Here is a 24,733-nt window from a genome sequence, read left to right as displayed (position 1 = left end):
CAAAAAGCGGGAGTGGGATTTTGAAACAACCTTATTTCTTCACCCCGGACTGTCTTTTTGTTGTCATAAGGTTAGCAGTGAATGCATTAAGGAGTAATGCAGGATAAGTATACAAATGTAAAAAATATTTAGATTTTACTAAATTTGAGCATCATGATCATCATAAACATTCCTTGTCCATAACATTTTATCCTATTAACAATTTGCAATTTAAACCAGGTTGCCAGTGAACTAAATGCTGCCATCCTTGAATCCGATTCCACTCCCAGACTTGCCAATCTCTTGAAACTGTTGCTATGGGCACAAGAAGAACTCGACAAGAAGAAGGTGAAATACCCCAAAATGACAGACATTGCAAAAGGAGTCATTGAAGATCCTAAATGACTATGCCGCCATTCTGTATATCAGACTTATTTATAATGGCAGTGCCAAATCTGATCTTTGTCCAGCAGAGGGCGAGGATGATCATTCACTTCTCACTTTGGAATTCTACTTTCATGTATGTTGGATAAGAATCTTCACTGAATGTTGCATGTTCAAGATTTGAGTTCTGTGCTAGACTGTGAGTTGCAGATGGGCGGAGATGTGATGGTTGATGTAGCTTATGAGACTGTGTGCTTCTGGTAGCCTGAAAAATTCATCTCTTTTGGAGTTTGCTTTAAAGGTTATCGATTCCATCTTGCCAATAATCATGATAGGTCGACTGGGCTTTTGTATCTACAGTGTCATGTTTTTATACAATGAATAATATCTGAAGAACGGCCTTGTTTTTGCAGTCGAAAGTCATACAAGTCATTGATATTTGACCCGCAGTTGTCACAAATAATCTCCAAAGACATCATCTCATCATTATACTGTTCATAAGAAGTTAAAGAACACCTGACTCATTCATATTACTGTAGTTTATCTATCATGCCATGGGGGCGGTCGGGTAGCCTAGTGGTGAAAGCGTTCGCTCGTCACACCGAAGACCCGGGTTCGATTCCCCACATGGGTTCAATGTGTGAGGTCCATTTCTGGTGTCCCCCGCCGTGATATTGCTGGACTATTGCTAAAAGCGGCGTAAAACCATACTCACTCACTCACTCACTGTCATGCCATGACAGATCAGTTACAGTGGTATGAAAGAATTCGATGGCCCTTTACTTTTTTTTAGTAGTCTATGGGAAAATGTGTTCGAGAGTCCAGCAAAGCAGCAAACCAAAGTGCTGACTGAACATTTTTTTAGTTGTATACCGTATTCGACATAATAAGCACCCAGGGCGCTCTCAAAATTAGAAATAGGGGGCTCTTATTAGAATATTATTTTGGTGGAAAAAAACAGAGTTGAACGATACATTTCGTGGATTATGCTGACAGCCTGAAACGTTTATATACGACAGATATATTTTCCAGAATTTAATTGCCCATAAGTAAGGGTGCATATAACACACGAGTGCGTATTACACACAAATGGGTAAGTCTTGTGTACATTGATCAATTGGAAGGGGTGCTAATGGGGATTGTTCACTTGCCAATATATTTGCAAATATCGCCGTAGGCGCTTATTACGTCGAATATAGTACATGTCCTCTCTGATTCGAAAATGTATTGGATGCCACACACACATTTACTATGGTATCAGCAGATGATTTCAGAGTCCCTGTAGAACCCATTGTCTTGCTATGTTATCATCATGATATGGTCTGTTGTGCTGGTGTTTTTAACCTAATGTAATCTTAATGTAGTGATCGGTTTTGTAACGTGGTGAAAGAAAAATAGGAATGCCACAATAAGCTACAAGGTTGTAATCATGGTTATTGAGGAAATGGGGGGTGGGCTACATATTTACCCCAAGTTATGAGCACAGATGAAGGTGATCAGGACTTTGCAGGGGCATGATTTATATGTGTAAATGGTTGGTTTTTGGGGCGTAATGAACTGAATGGTTTTGTAAACCCAGGCACCATTCAACTAGGATCTGGCGACTGTGCTTGTAATAAGAGGCAACTAACAGGATGGAGTAGTCACACTTACTGACTTGGTTGATGCATGTCTTCGTATCCCCGCCGTAAGAGGCGGCTAACGGGATCAGGTGGTCAGGCTCTCTGACTTGGTTGATGCATATCATCATATCCCAATTGCGTGGATTGATGCTTATGATGTCAATCACTGGATTGTCTGGTCCAGACTCGATTATTTAAAGAGCGTCATCTTATAGCTGGAATATTGCTGAGTGCCTCGTCAACAACAAACAAACATTGTATCCCAGTGATGTAGATTGATGCTCATGATGTCAATCACTGGGTTATTTACAGACCGCTGTCATATCGCTGGAACATTGCGTTAAACATACAAACAACTCATATTCTATAGACCCGCTACAGATTTGTAATGGCTATTTTCATTGAAATATGTTTTCTACCATGTAGGGTAATCCAAAGTGAGCCAAAAATAAATTTGCATCATGGTGATGGAGGTGGAGTTTTGTCTGAGATGTTGTGAGATACAAATTGACAATACCACTGGTATTACAGGTGGCACTGTTACTTCCTGTTCTATATATATCACATTTCACAAACTGACGAATCAAGTATCATCTGTATCGAAGACATTGTAGACATTGGTGAATCGTTACAACCCTAATGTTGACTTTACATCGAAACTAATGACATCATAACTTGTACTGGTTTATACACTGCTGCTCATTATGCTGAGTGATCGGGTAACTAGATATTAGGAGTAAGATAACAATACTTCCAGTTTTCTCTGGAATTTTCCAAGGGACAAGTGGCTTTACAACAGTTCATGTTTTGTTCAGAATATTCATATTACCATACTCGATGTAATAAGCGCCCAGGGCATTCGCAAAATTAGAAATAGGGGCCCTTTTTAGAATGTTATTTTGGTGAAAAAAACAGAGTTGAAAGATAAATTTCATGGTTTATGCTGACAGCCTGAAATGTTTATGTACGACATATATTTTTCCAGAATTCAATGCCTAAAATTAAGTGTGCATATTACACACGAGTGCATATTATACGCGAATATATAAGTCTTATGTACATTGATCAATCGGAAGGGGTGCTAATTGGGATTGTTCACTAGCCAATATCTTAGCAAATGTCGCCATGGGCGCTTATTGGAGCTGGGCACTTATTATGTCGAATACGGTAATCAACAGTATAGTGCAATATTGAAAGCAAGTAAGAATCACCCCGGTTATATCAAAACTATTGAGTTTCCTTACTATATATCTTGAAAAAGTGTAAATCTTTGAAAATGTCCACTTTTGCGCAGGACTGAAATACAGGTTAACTATTGTGACAATGTGTCTCTATATCAGTCACATAGTGGCACTGAACTTATGACACACGACACACAACTACCCAGTTGTCAAGAGTATGGTTAAAGGTAGTTCATGTTTGTGTTTGGTATTAACTGAAGAACTGCATAGCGTATACATTAAAAGATTCCCAGAAATGTACACAGCTAGGTAGCACTAAGATACAACTGACGCTAAAGACTTAAAAGTTCATTATTATCTTCAAACCATATGTCAGTACAGATTCATGACATTTCTATGGGTGGTCAGGCTGGCTGACTTGGTTGATGTATGTCATTGTATCCCAATTGAGTGGATCAATGCTCATGATGTCAAACACTGGATTGTCTGGTCCAGACACCATTATTTATAGACCGCCATCATGAAGATGGAATATTGCTGAGTGCAGCATTAAACAACAACCATTAGTAAATGTTAAGGTGACTATGCTTGCTGAAAAGGCGACTAACGGGATCGGGTGGTCAGACTCGCTGACTTGGTTCAAGTTGGTTGATGCATGTCATCGATCCCAATTGCGTGGATCGATGCTCATGATATTAATCACTGGATTGTCTGGTCCAGACTCGATTATTTACAGACCGCCGTCATATAGCTGGAATATTGCTGAGTGTGGCATTAAACAACAAACATTATTAAATGTTAACTATAGTTTTCCTGGTCAGTTTATTCTTCAGAGAGGCCGCTTGTTGCTAGTATTTAATTGTCAGCAGATGTGTGTTGTGTATATACAAATACCATGGCCACCTGACATCATGATCCACATTGTAATTATGTACAAAGGAAGTATTATGTATATTTTAACATGTATAATAAAAATATGTGTCACTTGAATAGGTTTTGTCTTGTGTTTCCTTTCAGTCATGGGGGCGTTTGGGTAGCCTAGTGGTTCCCTGGTCACACCGAAGACCCGGGTTTCGATTCCCAACATGGGTACAATGTGTGAAGCCCATGTCTGTTGTCACCTGCCGTGATATTGCTGGAATATTGCTAAAAGGGGCATAAATTCACTCACTCACTCCCTTTCAGTCATGCATATCAGGCTCTTTTTTTTTCTGACTTGATGTTACCATGCCTTAAAACTTGGGGCATTGGTGTAGGTTGCCCTGAGGTTATAGCGTTCGTCGGTCATGTCAAAAACCTGGTCGTTTTCCCACATGGGTACAATGTGTGAAGCCCATTTCTGGTGTCCCCTGCTGTGATATTGCTGGAATATTGCTAAAAGTGGCATAAGCATGATAAGACCATTCTTTCTCACTTAAAACTGCCAAGTCCATCTTTGTGCAAACTCTACCTTTGCCAGATACTGAAGCAAATTTTTGTAGATGAAGGCAAAGTCGCATGTTGCATGAGAAGTGTTACCTATGTTATCTGAGTGCTCATTCTGGTCAGAACACTCACTGGTTTCTTTCTTACTGTAACCAGGCCGTGGCTTGATTCATTGGCTAAAAACAATGCTGCCCAATGTATTCACCGGCCATGTAGGAGTGAGCGTGAATATGTTTTTACGCTGCTTTTAGCATTATTCCATCAAAGTCATGACGGAGGACACCAGAAATGGGCTTCACACATGGTACCATGGAACCCGGGTCTTCAGCGTTATGACCGAACGCTTTAACCACAAGGCGACTCCACTGCCCCGCCATGTAGAAGTGTAGCCTTTTCAAACATGTGAATTAAGACATCTGTCATTCTATTGTTTAAACACGCCATTATTTTCTTGGAATGGACTGTTGGTCAACTATACATTGTCTTAGAGACCATATACCGAGCCATGTACGGTCCGCCTCCTTGGTCTAGTGGCAGAGCGTCCGCCCGGATAGCGGAAGGTCCGGGGTTCGATCCCCGGCCGCGTCATACCAAAAGACGTTAAAAGATGGTATTTGTTGTTACCTTGTCTGGCGCTCAGCATTAAGGGGCTGAAACAAGGACTGGTCGGCTCGGAGTCAGTATGCTGTGTCTGAGTGGGGTATTCATGTTAAACTGCGGCATGGTATCTCAGTGTGCTAGCGCTATAAATTGACATCAGTCCGGACTAGTACCAGCGGCCACACACACAAACACACGTGCATGCACACATCGCTATATAAGTGCAATAATCTTGGACGCGACGTTAAACCCCATTTCACCTCACCTCACTGGGCCATGTACCATGCATTGCAAATATCAGCTTGCGACAGCTTTGTGCAGCGCAACAGCTGCAGAGAACATATTCTTTGTGCATCACGCAAGTGTGACGCGCACAGTATAAATACAGTCTACACAGAGTCCTTGTTTTTTTCCTATATTGTCCCCAAGAAAATGTTTAGTCAAAGTGTAATAATAGGGATGTGTTTTAAATTGGGGAATATCCTCGTAACTCTCCATTCCTTAAAAATAGTGAGGCTCGGCATCCTTTATTTTTAAGAAATGGAGAGTTACTTGTACGTTCTCCTCTTCGTATTGACCAAAGCCACAAAATGGGAAGGCGATATTGAAATAGGTTGTTGGTCTATTTGTCCCATCAGATCAGGGTCAGTATAATACATAAGAGACAGTGAAATTGCATTTAAGTGTTTTGCAGAGAGATATTTTCTTCATTATTTTGACAAGCCCTTTAATAGCTGAAATAATGTTCAAAATGGCTTTATCCCCAACTCACTCAGTCTTTTGATTTCGAATTATTTGTAAACTTAGCAAAACAAAACGCAAGCTGTTACAAAAAGTCTTATAATGAAACAAAATGAGATGAAATTATTGCACACATATAGTGATGTTCATGCACTGCTTGTTTTAATCTGGACTAATGTTGATTTCATGGTGCGAGCCCACTGTGATCTCATGCCACTGTTTAATCTGGATACCCCACTCAGACATAGAATTCTGACTCCAAGCTGTCAGTACTTGTTTTATCCCCTTAATGTGAAGCACCAGGCAGAGTAACAACAAGTACCATCTTTCAATGCATTTTTGGTATGAGAGGGATCAAACCATCGACCTGCTTTCAGGACAGACGGTCTGTCCACTAGACCACAGAAGAGGTCTTTAACAAAATGAAGAAACCAAAAGAAAAAGAAAAAACAAGTTTATTTTTTGCAAAGATTGTAACAAATCCTTCAACAGTCCCAAATAACAATTTGGGTTTTTTTTAGTATCATAAATATGTTCATGGTCATGGTGGATCACTGGGCTTTCTCCTTGAACACACTCGTCACTCTTCTGAGGCAGCTGGCCACCCTGGATAGCAAGCCTTAAAAAGGTGACGATGCTTGTCGTAAAAGGTGACTAACGGGATCGGGGGGTCAGGCTCGCTGACTTGGTTGATGCATGTCATCGATCCCAATTGCGTGGATCGATGCTCATGATGTAAATCACTGGATTGTCTGGTCAAGACTCGATTATTTACAGACCGTCATCATATAGCTGGAATATTGCTGAGTGCGGCGTTAAACAACAAACAACCAACCAACCTTCAGGAAGGAGTGAGCTGGTTGGGCGGGTTCCTCATCAAACAGTCATCCAGGATGAACTGACCAGCGATGGTGAGGGACACAGAAGGGACAGTGGGGCGAAGGGTCTTGGGGGTGGACAGATCAGACAAGGGGGCAGGGCTCGACTCCAAACTGGGATTCTAGGAGTTGGGAGGAAATTGAAAAAAAAATGAATGTGTGGGAAGAACATTGTGTAAGACATCAATGGGATTCTCTGAACAAAGACAAAGATTTAGTTGTTAGTTAATGGGGATTATAAGACAATTGGAGATGCTGGGAATTTATTGTTGATCAAGGCAGTCAAGTACTCCTAGTAGGTCCCCGTTTGCATAAGTTGGCCCTCAATTGTAGAATTCTGTCTCAGCTATACATGTTTTTAGGAATGGGAGAAGGATCTTGCTTGTGCTTATAGATTCAGTTAAAGATGCTTAACAGGGACCAGTCTGCACTCAATCATATCAGAAAAAGCTCATAGTGGGTTTTGGGTAAGGAGGCATTGCTAAAGCCCAAGGTCCCAACTTCATCTACTGAACAAGGGGGAGGCAAGAGGGACAGAGTTTTATTTCATTTTTTTATTTGTTGTTTAACGCCGCAATCCGCAGTATTCCAGCTCTATGACGGCGGTCTGTCAAATAATCGAGTCTGGACCAGACATTCCAGTGATTGACATTATGAGCATCAATGCACGCAATTGGGATCGATGACATGTATTAACCAAGTCAGCGAGCCTGACCACCCGATCCCGTTAGTCAGGCTCGCTGACTTGGTTGATCAATTTCATCGATGACAGAGGCTGAGGATACCAGATCATCCGGTCAACTGGGAGGGAAAGAAAACAATTACACCAACAGCGTATGAAATGAAGTGGGGTCCTGAGAAGGGCTGGGATGAGTCCAAATTTACTTCCTGGGTACCCGACCCCCAACCCGGGTCCCCACTACAGGTCTCAAGAATTAGGAACAAAATGTCTGACTGGGAAATGTTTTACCGCACCCATGGCCAAAATTATTAAATCAAACAATCAGATCATGCATACACTGAAGTTGACTGAGCTTTATCTTTACTCAAACATATACAAGTCAAAAGGAATGTGTGCATCGTCAGAAAGAAATGCGAACATAAGCGACTTCCTGTGTAACCACCGAGCTATATTGAGTTTTTTGTCATTAAACAATATATAATGTGACTAATCACGGGTCTGAGTAGTCCTGTGGGTACCCAGGTCCTACTCAGGACCCATCCGACTCGAGTACCCGAGTTACCCCTCCAAGCCCTAGTCCTGGGTTATATATACTGAACCACAAAAGAAACGTCACTCAAGGTAACATTGCATGAAAAGTTGACATTTAAATATCTGGGTAATTTTTGTCAAAGTTTCTAAAATTTAACATTACCTTGTCCCGAAAAATGAATTTGATGACAAATAAACAAAGCAGATGCCAATAAAACCGATCGCCCAACCGCATCACGACAACGGCCATGGTAACCCGATGGACGTGAGTTCCGTGCAAATTGAAATGCACATGTGTTCCCCCATTCCTTGCCCTATAAAAATCCACCCAGATCGGATAACATTCATTTGTTATTGAATTGCTACCACATGTCAAGATTGACTAGAAATCAGGGACACCAAGCCCATCGACGATTGCAAGCTGGACAAACCGCTTGGCAAGTAGCCAAGGCATTTCAAGTCTGTGTAAGGACTGTATACAGGCTCCAGCAATGGTACCAGACCACCAACACTACAGATGACCGACCACGTAGTGGAAGACCAATGGTCACCACCCGACGTCAGGATCGTCAGATTGTGCGACAGCATCTTCAAGATCGCTTTGTTACTGCTGTGGAAACTGCTTGACAGACCATGGGGACACACCAGCGAGACATTGTGCGGACACTGTGCGTCGACGATCAACTAGCAGACACCTCCACTGTCAGAGGCCACACCGAGGACCCATTCTGACACAACGTCATCGCCGGGACTGCCTTCAGTGGGCAATACATCACCAGCATCGGCGCCACCAGCAGTGGAGAAGAGTATTCTTCTCAGAAGAGAGCCGTTACTGTACCTCAACAGCAGATGGCAGAGAGAGAGAGTCGGGCGACGACGTGGGGAACGTTATTCGGATGATTGTGTTGTTGAGAGAGACTCGTGGGGTGGTCCAAGCATAATGTTGTGGGGTGGAATTGGTCTTGCACAGAGGCTCGGCCCTGTGGACTTCCACAACATCGGTCCAGGGAGAGGCAATGGTGTCTCAACAGCTCGGTACATTGATCAAGTCTTGAGACCACACGCCATACCTCATTTGGCACGTCGCCGCAACCACGACTTTCAGCATGATAACGCCCTGCTCACACTGCAAGAGCAACAAGAAACTTCATCCAGCAGAATGGCATCAGAACCATGCAGTGGACTGCCCTCAGTCCCGATTTAAATCTCATTGAGCAACTGTGGGACGAAATGCGTCACGCCTTCCTTTTCCGGGACGAAAACAGCGGAAAAGATGAACAGAATTATACCTCGAACATAACTGCTCGCATTCATGGTGGCAGATTCATGCAAGCGAAGAAATGATAGGCGTTTGCAAAACACTCAAGTGCAGATGAAACATCACCAATGGCGTCGATTACACGAAAGTGACAACGTTGTCAAGGACGACACCTAGTCTCGCAAAATAAAAACAATCACGCGTTAGTACAAAACTATAATAAACTGGATCCCGGTTTGGTTAAGCTGGGCCCCGTCTCTAATATCACAATATAGGCTTGGCGCAAGTTGACGACGCGCATAGGGAGCCGGGAACCAGCTCACCGGTATGGTTTGCGTTTGCATCGTATGGTTATAAAGACGAAGCATAGTTTATATTAATGAGCCTAAGTTGAGTGGCGCTTACTTGTGAAAATACTGTTTCATATCTTCCATATTTAATATTCTAGTAATCCCTTGTAACAGTAAAAACTATTACGGTACCAACTGGCACTAGAAGGACAGAAAAGCATATACGTAACGGGGTGGAATTTATTTTGAGAACAATCTATTTATTGTCCAACTGTATCCAACAATCTATGCTAAGGGCTATCAAACAATCTATTCATTTCACAATGAACACAAAAATGACGTTTGGGTATTTTCAACAAAAGAAACTATCATTTTATTTACCAGTCCCAACAAACTATTCATTTGGGGCATATTTCTGAAGGGACTATTCATTTAAAAAATCTGCGCCTCAGAACTTTGGCATTATATCATTATGTTGTTCTATTACCATGGATGTTCATCCCAGAAAACACCACAGCACATTAGCAACAGCCGTTAGAGAAAGGCGATCATTTAAGCTGACATGGTACCGCCTCAAACTGACTGACGAAAAAGCCCGACAAAGACAGATAAAAACGACGCCATAACTATATATTATTTGACACAGCCAGTAAAAAAAGCAAGAATCATCATTTTCATATTGGGCGAGGCGTCTACGGCAACTCAAGACACCATAACGAATTTATTATGCCGAAAAAAATACACTCTGTGGTATCCATAGCGCACGTGTCATGTCAAAATGAAAACTTGACACAACCGTACGTTGACGGGAAGGATCAAAGGGAGACTATTCTTCAAACCTTAGAGGCCAAACCTTGTTGAAAATTTTAAGTAAATTATAATCTTTATCAATAAAGTCACGAACGTGATCTAAAAAATAGATTAATGTCTGCACATCACAGATAATGATAGTAAAATACAAAACAGTGACAAATAACAAATTTCGGTACCAGAGTTTCCATGTGAAATATGTGAGGTTGGTGTTGGAAAATCCAAGATGGCTGTTACTGACGGTATACGGGCTCTTATTAGGTCAGTATCAACCATCTTGGATTTTTACTCACGGTATACAGGCTCATGTGGGATCAGTAGATCTGTTCTCTGATTGGTCAATCTCATTCTGAGGCATAATATAGCGTGTTACGTTGCTCATAATATCAATCACTGGACTATCTGATCCAAACTCGATTATTGACAGGCCGTCGTCATGTAGCTGGAATAATTTGTTGGAAAAATTGAGGCCCAGACCAGGCACCGGAACGGACCAATCAGGAAGCAGGGTGTCAGTGTCTTAAAACTGACAGATGCTCTCCGGTCATCACTTTTCACTGAACGGTCCAAGCAGCAACATCGTCCCTCTGATTGATGTTCCTCACGTTGTGTTGGTTGTTGGCATTTTATCTGGAAAAAAGTGTTTGGAGAGATTACCATCAAGTGTTGACACACATCCGTGAAGACTTGGACAGAAACAACGAACAGAAAATCGAGGCATCATGTCAAAACATGAATGCCAAGACACAGAGCGACATGGGTGGTAAAGGGAGCAGTGAAGGGAGCGGTGAAATGACCGCTGAACTGTGGGGTGAAGTGTACGACGTGATATGTGCGAAGATAAAGGCCGACGACGTGCACGCCAAGTTACGTGCGAAGGCCGACGAAGTGATGTGCGACATGATACGTTCGAAGATGAGGAAACTGACTGAACCCAAGATAGTAGCACCGAAGAAGAAGAAAAAAGAAGACCCAGAAAAAAAACAAGCAAACCAGCAGCAGCAGCATCAACAACAACAACAGCAGCAGCAGCATCATCAACAACAACAGCAGCAGCAGTAGCAGCAACCACAGCAGCAGCAGCAACCATCACCACAACAACAGCACCAACCACAACCACAGCAGCAGCAGACACCGAAACGAAAGGGACATCCTTTTTTAAACCTGCAACACCTGCAAAAAGACGGAAGAAATTGTCTCTGTAGATCTCTCATCAAGAACAGCTGTAAGTACCATGCTATTCTTTGGGATGTGTATGCCGTTATGATGATGATGATGATGAATATCACGAATGCATGACTATGATCGTGGGTATACTGAAGGGTTCTTTTCTTGTTGCATTGACAGGACACCCATCCTTCCTTCCCCCGATGTCGGTTCAGCGCAGTCCCTGTTAGAACAGTGGTGGGAACAAATCCCACGGGAGCCAACCTATTCGCCAAATGCGTCTGTGATGATGACCAGTGACGGTGATGATCATGAAGCGCTCAAGCTGACATTCATCCCTTTATTATTCACTTAAAACACCAATCGTTACATTTATGAGATTGTAACATTGAACACGACATGTGCCTTGTCCTTGTTCACCGACTCGGTTGTCGCCGTCTTTGCCGTTACCACGCACCCGGTTGTCCCTTCCGATGCAGTTGTCGCCGTCTCCGACTGAAGTCGTTTAGGTGCATTTGACGGGATGTCAGACATGTTAGCCTTCTGTACGTCCGATGTAGCTTCGCACAGCTTCCCTCTTGCGACCTTCATGGAAAAAGGAATATTCTTAAATTACAGAATTTCACGTATCAACTATCCAATCCGGGTCATTACAATTTGAATTTCACTCATGGTCAGAATGTGGTCTGTAAAATTTGGTGCAATTTACACTTTCATTACACAATTGAATATTTTTAAGTAAAATTCGTATCACTTACGTAAACGACAAATACACAAAACTGCAACGTGCCTGTAAGGTACAAAATTGAGTACATTCACTCGGAAGATCCAAATTGCAATCCATAGCCCTTTGTCTTCCCTCCTCTTGCCATCTTTGGAAAACCGTAAGGGCCCAGTCGCTTTTGTACCTTGTCGATTTAGGTACACAAAAATCGAGTTCCTTATCAATGTCCATGCTGTCCAGAGGATCACCAAATCTAAACTGAAACTCACGGTCACTATCATCCTTTTCCTCAATTTCAATAACGCTCGACTGATGTGACTCATGATATCATCGCCGTCTCCTCTCTCCATCCTTCTTGTCGTGCACCGTACTGCTGACAGAAATGAGAAGACGTCTCACGTGTACGACTTTGATCGCGAACTTCCAGCACGTGCGGGCGGTCGGGTAGCCTAGTGGTTAAAGCGTTCGCTCGTCACGCCGAAGACCCGGGTTCGAATCCCGACATTGGTACAATGTGTGAAGCCCATTTGTGGTGTCCCCCGCCGTGATATTGCTGGAATATTGCTAAAAGAGGCGTAAAACCATACTCACTCACTCCAGCACGTGCAAATCATGGAAAGTCTGATGCCCGTGCATGTGCTTGGGTGTATTCGTTTCTGAGTTTCCCTCCTCCCTTCATTACAATTATCCAAATACAAAATACCCAAATAAAATTGTTATATGACAGATAAAACACTTCCTCTCGGGTTTGGTTGAAAATGTAAACACTCTGCCTCGGGACAAAACCTCAGGCCTGCGGCCCTCGGTTCCCCCTGGCCATGACCGAGTGGTGGACACAGCTACATGCAGTGATGAAAGCACACGTAAAATCATGAAGGTCCCGTGAAGCTAATGACAGGGTGGAACCATATCCACTACCTAGGTAAATGAGAAGGACCAATTCCCACCTGTGACACAGGTCAATTGTAGACTAGAGTGAGTGAGTGAGTTGGGTTTAACGCCGCTTTTAACAGTATTCCAGTTATATCACGGCGTGTCAGCTTAATGTGGGAGGAAAGCCCGAAGTGATGCAGGTCACAGACGTTTACCACTGCGTTGAAACCCACGAGCACGGGTATGGTGCTGACAAACCTAGAAACATAATCGGTGCGAACCGGGATTCGAACCCACAATCATAGGTTTCTGGCAAGGGACGCAACTCTGCACAGCGAATCGCGGCGCCTTAGATGACTGGGCCACCCGTGCCCCACTGTAGACTAGAAAATCATGCATACGTGAGTAAAACTACATTCGCCTCCTTGGTAAGTTATAAAATATAAGGCACCACCTTGGTCAATGGGTAGAGTGAGTGAGTATGGTTTTACGCAGCTTTCAGCAATATTCCAGCAATATCATGGCGGGGGACACCAGAAATGGGCTTCACACATTGTAACCCATGTGGGGAATCGAACCGGGTCTTCGGTGTGACGATTCGGCTATCCGACCGCCCCGTCAATAAAAAGTACAATATGCATTTCCTTTGTACGTATGTATAACCCAATGTTCCACCTATTCCAACACGACAGGGAACGCCAGAAATGAGCTTCACACATTGTTCCAATGTAGGGAATAAAACTGGGATCTTAGACGTGACGAGCGAACGCATTTACCACTAGGCTACTCCACCCAGATAGTTTTGACGAATCCAGGAATCGCACCGGTAACGGTCCTTGGTTTATTTGCTCAGCATCGTGGTATGGGTGAGTGTGTGAGTAAGGTTTTACGCCGTTTTTAACAATATTCCAGCAATATCACAGCGGGGGACACCAGAAATGGGCTTCACACACTGTACCCATGTCGGTAATCGAACCCGGGTCTTCAGCGGGAAGAGCGAACGCTTTAACCACTGGACTACCCCAATTCCCCTGCATCGTGGTATGCGACTAAGTGAGTGAGTGAGTATGGTTTTACGCCGCTTTTTGCAATATTCCAGCAATATCACGGCGGGGGACACCAGAAATTGGCTTCACATATTGTACCCATGACGGGAATCGAACCCGGGTCTTCGGCGTGACGAGCGAACGCTTTAGCCACTAGGCTACCCGACCGCCCCGTATGCGACTAAGACCATCGTCAATTTAAAACTCCAACGCAAAGCCGTTATATAACTGAAACACTTTTTCAAAGCATTTTGACCCGAACTATAAACTATAAAACAATAAACATAGTTACAACCAAAAAATATTGCTTGTAACAATTAGAATCCATGTGATAAATCCGAGTCGGATATACGTCTAGGAACTAGCCAGATATATGGCAGCGTTCACAACCGTTGTCTTCAATTAGACTCGATCCTGTCATAAATGGCATTCAGCATAAGCGACCTCGATCGTCCTTTGTTGATTGTTTGCAAATGAATCTTACTTTATATATTACCAACAGGTTACCAACAGAATGTGGAACTATTCAGAAATGACACGAAAGAACGGGACCTGACATCTGACGAAACCTACAGCTACAACCCAGTCGTCCACAAGTAAGACCATGAGCCTAGCTATGATATATAACTCTTACTACCTCCGTCTTGGAAGGACGACTTAAGGGACAACCCCCCCCCCACCCCCCCCCACCCCCCCCCCACCCCCACCCCACCCCACACACACGCACACATTCTAACTATACGCTTACCACATACATTTACTCACCCAAACACCACTCATACACTTGACACACACACCCAACTACTCACCAAAACACCACCACGACACTAACACCCCCCCCCCCCCCCCATCCCCCCCACACACACACACACCCCACACACATTCTAACCACACACTAACCACTCATTCTCGTCACACACACACATCTACTTACACACTCACCGTGCAAGGTGTGACTTGGTTGTCTGTGTAGATTCGTGTCCCACGTACTCAGGTTATAAAACATCGAAACAGCTGATCAAGTCCGGATGACTTAGCGTTTAAATTATTACCTGTACCGTTAACTATTATTCGATTCTAGCATGCATTCTTGACCTGAACACACTCACATTCAGACTTATATACGTGTGAGGACTTTGCGCATATGGAGGGAACAATACCCATGCATATTTTGCTTCCTGTTCACATATTATTAAGCTAGGTGTAACTCGCATACAGGGCATGTCTTACGCAGGTCAACGGAGATCGGACGGAAAGACGCAGGGCAGAAAACACAGACAAACTCACACATCTACCTTGGAAAAACAGACAGGAGAAAAGTCACAACTAGTTTTAATAGAAGAGTTAATTGCAGTTCAAAATTGACAATGTGAACTATAAACATGTTCGTGGTGTTTGTATAGTATGTAAAGCTTGTGTACTCACGCAATGAATCTAACCAAATCAGAGGCCATACACTCTCCAAATTAACTTCTTGCAATAAGTTATATAAACATGGTATATATTCAACAATATTTAAGTAATGAATATATTTGTGACTTTTTTGCCTGTGATTTTCTTTCCTTCAGATCATCATGAGGCAACGGGAGTTTCTGTACCACAAAACAAAACAAAAAACATACTGAATCTGTATGAGGGACACAGACGAAAGATAATTTCAATTTTCTATGTGAAAAACTTCGTTTTGTCGAACTAAGCCATGCTTTTTGCGAACCACATGGCCTGGATCACAAAGTGACAATTGCCGTCTACTGGTTGGCCTCCTCTGACACTTATTTGCAATGCAAGTATATTTACTGAGCAAATATACTACGCATGGCCTCTTTCGCTTGTGCAAATTTACTCAAACAGTCTATGCAAATACGTTCACATGACAACAATGCTCACCCTAAGTAAATTTACTCGTATTTGCATAAATACTCACACGAGGAAATGTTTGCATGTACCTGGTCGCCCTGTACAAAGCAATACTAAATCTGCTTCTCCAGCAAGGACTTACGATAGTCGTAGTGCTAAGATCTTTTTGTGCAAGAGGGACGTTGTGACGTCTGTGTACAAGGAGGGTACGATGATGTCGTCATCGTATATGACGCAGCTGGTTGAGTGTGTCAACAAAATTTAATTTATTACCATTTCTTGTGTCGCTATTAACTATTAAATATGGCGCTGCTCCATTACTCCACCATATACACCTATTCCTAATGCTACTATAAGATATGCTATTATTCTTAATGCTACTATCATAGATATGCTATCCTTCTTAATGCTGCCATTTCAGACACACCTACACCTTATGCTACTACTTGATATGCTGCTATAACATATTCTCCTGTTTCATATTCTACAATTAGATATGTTTGTATTACATATGCTGTTTTTTTCATATGCTATTAAAACATGTGCTTCTATTACATTTCTTTTGCTATACTTGCATAGGATATGATTACATATACTACCATTTCATGTTATAATTACATATGCTGCTAATTCTTATGTCATAATTACATATGCTGCTATATAATTACATATGCTGCTATTTCATGTTATAATTACATATGCTGCTATTTCGTTTGTTATAATTACATATGCTGCTATTTCATATGTTATAATTACAGATGCTGCTATTATATATGTTATAATTACATATGCTGCTATTTCATATGCTACTATTACATATGCTGATTTTTCATATTTTATAATAACATATACTGCTATTTCATATGTTATGATTACATATGCAGCCATTTCATGTTATAATTACATATGCTGCTATTTCATATGTTATGATTACATATGCTGCTATTTCATGTTTTAATTACATATGCTGCTATTTCATATGTTATGATTACATATGCTGCTATTTTATATGTTATAATTACATATGCTGCTATTTCATATGTTATGATTACATATGCTGCTATTTCATATGTTATGATTACATATACTGCTATTTCATATGTTATAATTACATATGCTGCTATTTCATATTATAATTACATATGCTGCTATTTCATATGTTATGATTACATATGCTGCTATTTCATATGTTATAATTACATATGCTGCTATTTCATATGTTATGATTACATATGCTGCTATTTCATGTTTTAATTACATATGCTGCTATTTCATATGTTATGATTACATATACTGCTATTTCATATGTTATGATTACATATGCTGCTATTTCATGTTATAATTACATATGCTGCTATTTCATATGTTATGATTACATATGCTGCTATTTCATATGTTATGATTACATATGCTGCTATTTCATATGTTATAATTACATATGCTGCTATTTTATATGTTATAATTACATATGCAGCTATTTCATATGTTATAATTACATATGCAGCTATTTCATATGTTATGATTACATATGCTGCTATTTCATATGCTGGAAATACATATGCAGGTACGACCCACTGGTTGAACTTCGACCAGGAGACTGCCTGAAGACCAAGTGCGTGTTCCGATCCACCTCCAAGAAGACGACCACTACGTTTGGTGCGGGCACAAATGACGAGATGTGTTTTGCCATCTTCACCTATTTCCCCGCCGAGAACATGCACTACTACTGTGTTACTTGGGATGAAGTGGATATGCTATTGTTTGACAATGGAGTTATTTATGGTTGTGATTATCGTATGCTGAAAAACGAATCGCATCCTGAACGCCAGAGATTGATAACAAAGGTATGTTCAAGACTGACTGACTGAGTATGGTTTTACGCCGCTTTTAGCAATATTCCACCTATATTACGGCGGGGGACACCAGAAATGGGCTTCACACATTGTACCCATGTCGGGAATCGAACCCGGGTCTTCGGCGTGACGAGCGAACGCTTTAACCACTAGGCTACCCGACCGCCCCGTATGTTCAAGAAGTATTGATCGTTACTCATGTATATCCAGAGGCTAAAATAGCGTGTTATTGTTTGTAATATTAGGATGTTTAAGCAGCGAAAAATTCAAAACGACTTTGAAGCCATACAATGTGCTGGTCTTTGGGGCTGTAATTCGTTTTCTAAAAATTCCAAATAATTATGAACATATTTGGATATGAGAAGGGTTGATGATATAGATAAACATCATTACAGCGAATCTTGGGTTCGAACTGACAGTCATAGATATTTGACACGCCTAATTGACGCAATTCTGCACAGCGAATGTCCGGCGCCTTTGACGTCTGGGCTAACCATCCGCGTGGCCCCGTAACATAAGGTTTACACAGGTTGTTATGAAACGTCTGGATATTGTCATCAGCAAAGCTCACGAATTCATTTAGGCACTCACACCCACTCGCAGACAATCACCACACAAATCTATTCACCCACTCACCACCCAGCCACTCAGACTTACCGCACACAACTCAGTGAACTCACCCTCTCACCACCCAGCCACTCACCACCCAGACTTACCGCACACAACTCAGTGAACTCACCCTCTCACCACCCAGACACTCACCACCCAGACTTACCGCACACAACTCAGTGAACTCACCCTCTCACCACCCAGACACTCACCACCCAGACTTACCGCACACAACTCAGTGAACTCACCCCTCACCACCCAAACACTCACCACCCAGACTTACCGCACACAACTCAGTGAACTCACCCTCTCACCACCCAGACACTCATCACCCAGACTTACCGCACACAACTCAGTGAACTCACCCTCTCACCACCCAGACACTCACCACCCAGACTTACCGCACACAACCCAGTGAACACAACCTCTCACCACCCAGACTTACCGCACACAACCCACTGAACACACCCTCTCACCACCCAGACACCCACCACCCAGACACTCTCCACACAGACTTACCGCACACAACTCAGTGAACTCACCCTCTCACCACCCAGACACTCACCACCCAGACTTACCGCACACAACTCAGTGAACTCACCCTCTCACCACCCACCCACTCACCACCCAGCCACTCACCACCCAGACCTACCGCACACAACTCAGTGAACTCACCCTCTCACCACCCAGACACTCACCACCCAGACTTACCGCACACAACCCAGTGAACACACCCTCTCACCACCCAGACACTCACCACCCAGACTTACCGCACACAACCCAGTGAACTCACCCTCTCACCACCCAGACACTCACTACCCAGACACTCACCACCCAGACACTCACCACCCAGACTTACCGCACACAACCCAGTGAACTCACCCTCTCACCACCCAGCCACTCACCATCCAGACTTACCGCACACAACCCAGTGAACTCACCCTCTCACCACCCAGACACTCACCACCCAGACTTACCGCACACAACTCAGTGAACTCACCCTCTCACCACACACTCGCTCTCTCTTCCAGGTGCTGGACAACTGCGATCCGTATGGAGGATGTCGCACTGAGTGTCCCGCTGCTGTAGCCGAAGTTCGGGGACATCCATGTTTCAGTGGCAGGCTTCCAGATTACACGGTGTCACTTTTGAGTAGGAACCCGTCTCTGGAGGTGGCCAAGTTTCTGGCAGCACTACAGTCATGTGATTGTTCAGCCGCTGAACCGCCTGTTTCCCCATCAAATGGCGGTCACTCAAAATCGATAACCGGTGAAGTCATCACACTCATGTGTATCCTTGGGTCTCGTTTTGTTTGAGTATGCAGTTTTATAAAATAAATATCAATACAAAAGCTTTATGACAGACATGTTGAGGACATTTCCAAATTTGACGCATCAGTGACAACAATGATGTCCGATGCAATTTCCTATTTTGACCTCTACCATATGTTCCCGTGTTTTTTCAGGTGAACAATTGACCTGACTTTGCATGTGTTTGTGACATGCACCACTAGTGGGGCAGGATACGCTCACCTTTTCGCGAACACCTGGTATCATTACTATTTGATAGGGATTCATAAACACATGTTCACGATACAGTCGGAATCGTACAATCGACTCTGCTTTATGCAGAGATTTCTTTTGGATATGGAAAAGGTTTATTTCAAGTACCAAGTTTTTCAAGTTTATGATTAATGTAAAACATTTCCAAGTCACTACATGGCTGAAATACTGCCGTTTTGACTTTACATCTTAGCTCACTCACTCACTCACTCACTCACTTCCAGGTCATGTGTTTACCTTCAACAGTCTGTGAGTGAGTGAGTATGGTTTTACGTCGCTTTTAGCAATATCCCATCAATATCACGGCGGGGGACACCAGAAATGGGCTTCACACATGTCGGGAATCGAACCCGGGCGTGACGAGCGAACGCTTTAGCCACTAGGCTACCCGACCGGCCCTCAACAGTCTGGGACGGTTCCGTCATGAAAGACTTACACTTGTATGCTCCTGTTGGCAATAGTTCACTACAATGAGGGCACGCGTGGCCCAGTCGTCTAATCCCTCCATAAAGCAGTGATGCGACCTTAGGGAATTCTAGAAACTTATGATAATGGGTTCTAATCCAAGTTCGCCCTGATTATGTTTCAAGCTTTATCAGCACCATACCCGTTTTTCATGGGTTTCACCAAAGTGGTACCTGTATCGCTTCGGGCTTTCCTCCCACATGAATCTGGCACACCGTGATGTTATTGGAATACTGTCCAAAGCGACGTTAAACCCAGCTCACTCACTCACCTTACATTATATAAAAAGAACATCCTTGTAAAGCCCCGCTTACTAGCATAGACTTCAGTATAAAATAGCACTCTTTTTACACACAAACGTTTCGCGTCTTGGTGAGTTTATTCGCCCAAGTGCATAGCACCAACGAAACATTTTACGTGCGCACGAAATTCTTCTAAGATCTGGCGTTTGCCTGTCGTTGTGTCATGCTTCAGCATCCGAGACATGAGAAGTAAGTTTGTATTGTTTGTTTGTTCTTTAACGCCGCACTCAGCAATATTTCAGCTCTATGACGGCGGTCTGTAAATAATCGAATCTTGACCAGACAAACCAGTGATTGATATCATGAGCATCCATCCAGGCAATTGGGATACGATGACATGCATCAACCAAGTCAGTGAGCATGACCACCTGATCCCGTTAGTCGCCTCTTACAACAAGCATAGTCGCCTGTTACAGCAAGCATACGTGCGAGCGTGCGTGCATCTTTATCATCATCATCATCATCATCATCATCATCATCATTATTAGGGCTCCAAGCCGAAAGGCTGTAGAGCCCTATTGTAATCGTTCGATTTATTATTATTATTAGGGCTCCAAGCCGAAAGGCTGGAAGCCCTATTGTAATCGTTCGATTTATTATTTATTATTATTATTATTATTTATTATTCCGCCGATTTTTGTACCAGCGCTAGCAAAATAACCACTGGCCCGATTTTGTTCAAATTTTGTGTGTGTGTGGAAACCGTTGAGTACTAGATTCCGCCAAAAACCCAAGGCCGTAGGCCCAAAGGCCAAGGGTAGATAACTGAAAAACAAGTAATTTTTGACAATATATTTTGCCCTGCTGCTCCACAACCGTTTGTCCGTTTACTTTCAAACCTTGCATGTATCTGCTGCTTCTGTTCCTTGACATTTTTTGTTCTTTGACTTTGGTCATTGATCACGTGGTTTGGCAGCCATATTGGATTCAAAGTTTTTACAGGGTTTTGGGGGTACCTGTCTTCAAATACTATCTCCTCTGAATCCACTGCATGAAATGCTTTCAAACTTTCTGAGAATTGTCTCCATACAGAACACAACAAATAGGCATAGCCGTTTTTGGATATCTTTTTTAGTTGCAGCCATATTGGATTTCAGGTTTTCACAGGGTTTTTTGGGTACCTGTCTTCAAATACTATCTCCTCTGAATCCACTGCATGAAATGCTTTCAATCTTTCTGAGAATTGTCTCCATACAAAACACAACAAATAGGCATAGCCGTTTTTGGATATCTTTCTTGGTGACGGCGCTACTGGATTTTGATTTTGATGATTTCTTTCACCAAATATTTACTTTATACAAAGATCATATCTTGTAAGGTTCTCCAAAGAAACCATTGAAAGTTCACATGAAGTTAGTCGGACATATGTACATCATATTTTGTTCTTGGTTGCATGCTAAAAGTAACACCACCTGGTGGTAATATTGACAAAATACCGAATACATCGCTCAGAAAACCTAGGGTTATTTCCCTTTGACCGTCAAGTGTCTTTTGCAGTATGTATACTACCCTTGAAGATGAGGGTTAGAATTGGTCTTCAGCAACCCATGCTTGTCTTAAGAGGCGATTATCGGGATTCGAACATTGTCTTGGTGGTAAATGGGTTTAGAACACACTGGTTAACTCTGGCACATACCAATTTCGTAGCGGTGATGTCCTGCAAAAGGTGACTATCATTTGCATAAGTTGGTACAAGCAAACCATATGTGGATTCGAACATGGTCGATGTCAAACATGGGTTAAGAACACACTGGGACATATGTGGGGATGTCTCACAAGCAGTTCATTACATTTGACGGCGTTGGTACAGGCAAACCATTTGAGGATTCGAACATGGTCGAAGTCAAACATGGGTTAAGAACACACTGGGACACGTGTGGTGATGTCTGACAAGCGGTTCATTACATTTGACGGCGATGGTACAGGCAAACCATTTGAGGATTCGAACATGGTCGAAGTCAAACATGGGTTAAGAACACACTGGGACACATGTGGGGATTTCTGACAAGCGGTTCATTACATTTGGCGGCGTTGGTACAGGCAAACCATATCAGGATTCGAACATGGACGAGGTCGGAAACAGGTTTAGCACTTTATCTCAGCAATACGACATAAAACCGGGCCTCGACGAACTCAGAACGCTCATCCATTTGACTGGAGCTCAACTGACAAAGACGTTACAGCCTGTTAAAGAGTCACCAAGCCGAAAAGCTGAAGAGTCCCAGTGCTATCGTTCGATTTAATATTATTATTATTCCGCCGATTTTTGTACCAGAGCTAGCATAATAACCACTGTCTCGATTCCGTTCAAATTTTGTATGTGTATCCAGATACTTATGTACCAGATACCACACAAATTCCAAGGCCGTAGGCCCAAAGACCAAGGGCAGATAACTGAAAAATAAACAATTTTTAAAGCTATATTTAGCCCTATTGCTTCGCAACCGCTTGTCCAATTACTTTCAAACTTTAGATGTGTCTGCTGCTTTGGATGCTTGACATTTTATGTTCTTTGACTTTGGTCATTGGTCACGTGGTTTGGCAGCCATATTGGATTCAAGGTTTTCTCAGTGTCTTTTGGGTACCTGTTTTTAAATGCATACTCTTCTGAATCCATTGCATGAAATGTTTTCAAACTTTCTGAGAATGGTCAGAATATGGTCATACATAGCACATCAAACTCTGTTAGCCGATTTTGGATATCTTTTATATCGACGGACATATTGGATTTTGATTTTGATCATTTTTTTCACCGAAACTTTACTTTGAAGATCATATCTTTTAAGGTTCTCCACAGAAACTATTGAAAGTTTTCATGAAGTTAGTGTGCCATATGCATCTTATTGTTTGTTCTTGGTTGCATGCTAAAAGTAACACATTTGGTTGTTATATTTGATTAATATTTGGGACACCCCTGGAACACGCCAATTTCGTTGTGGCGATTTCCGGTAACTATTTTGTTACGGAATTGGTTCAAGCAAACCCTTAATGGATTCGAACATGTCCGAGGTCAAAAATGGGGTAAGAACAGACTTGGACACCCTGGCACACGACAATTTTGTAGCGGTGATACCCTACAAGTGGTGCCTACATTTGAGGGATTTGGTACAAGGAAACCCTTTGAGGATTCGAACATGGACGTTTGTGCACAGTATAGCTTGGAGCCCGCCATTGCTGCTTTGCAGCTATATTTTATTATTATTATTATTATTTATTATTCCGCCGATTTTTGTACCTGGCCTAGCAAAATAACCACTGCCTCGATTTTGTTCAAATTTTGTGTGTGTTTGAAGACTGTTGGGTACTAGTGCCCGCCAAAAACCCAAGGCCGTAGGCCTAAAGGCCAAGGGCAGATAACTGAAAAACAAGAATTTTTTGAAGGTGTATTTCGCCCTATTGCTCTGCAACTGCTTGTCCGATTACTTTGAAACCTTGCATGTATCTGCTGCTTCAGTTCTTTGATATTTTTTGTTCTTTGACTTTGGTCATTGATCACGTGGTTTGGCAGCTATATTGGATTCAAGGTTTTCACAGGGTTTTTGGGGCACCTGTCTTCAAATACTATCTCCTCTGAATCCACTGCAAGAAATGATTTCAAACTTTCTGAGAATTGTCTCCATACAGAACACAACAAATTAGCATAGCCGTTTTCCGATATCTTTTTTAGTTGCGGCAATATTGGATTTTGATTTTGATCATTTTTTTCACCGAAATTTTACTCTTAAGATCATAGCTTGTAAGGTTCTTAACAGAAACTATTGAAAGTTTGCATGAAGCTTTGAGACTATATGTAGCTCATTTTGTCCTGGGTTGCATACTGAAAGCACCACTGCTTGGTGTGGTATTATTTGATTTAAGTTAAAAAATCAGACTTGAGTACAAATACTGATGGAA

General features: G+C 42.4%; 2 protein-coding genes across 5 annotated transcripts in view; both read left to right on the top strand.

Moving 5' to 3' along the window:
* The window catches only part of LOC139462326 (glucose-induced degradation protein 8 homolog), a 303,774-nt gene that overhangs the window by 12,687 nt on the left and 266,354 nt on the right, over positions 1–24,733 (top strand). For 2 of the 4 annotated variants that reach the window (XR_011653026.1, XR_011653025.1), the window contains exon 6: positions 220–3,744. Coding sequence is in view for 2 of the 4 variants with exons in the window: in XM_071243962.1 (XP_071100063.1) it covers positions 220–384 (165 nt within the window). In the remaining 2 variants the exon portion in view is untranslated. Of the gene's footprint in view, positions 1–219; positions 4,121–24,733 lie in introns of those variants that run through there. The other 2 variants (XM_071243962.1, XM_071243963.1) reach the window with 1 other exon arrangement.
* On the top strand, positions 14,008–19,826 carry LOC139461553 (uncharacterized). Its single transcript, XM_071243035.1, has 4 exons — positions 14,008–14,011; positions 14,694–14,787; positions 17,613–17,892; positions 19,542–19,826. Exons 1-4 carry the CDS (start codon positions 14,008–14,010, stop codon positions 19,824–19,826), a joined length of 663 nt encoding a protein of 220 aa, XP_071099136.1.

This window comes from Haliotis cracherodii, unplaced genomic scaffold (assembly GCF_022045235.1).
Source record: "Haliotis cracherodii isolate W230 unplaced genomic scaffold, xgHalCrac1.p SCAF_15, whole genome shotgun sequence".
In the NCBI taxonomy this organism is placed as follows: Eukaryota; Metazoa; Mollusca; class Gastropoda; order Lepetellida; family Haliotidae; genus Haliotis; species Haliotis cracherodii.
The sequence above is the reverse complement of the archived record's forward strand: the minus strand, read 5'-3'. Positions and strand labels throughout refer to the sequence as shown.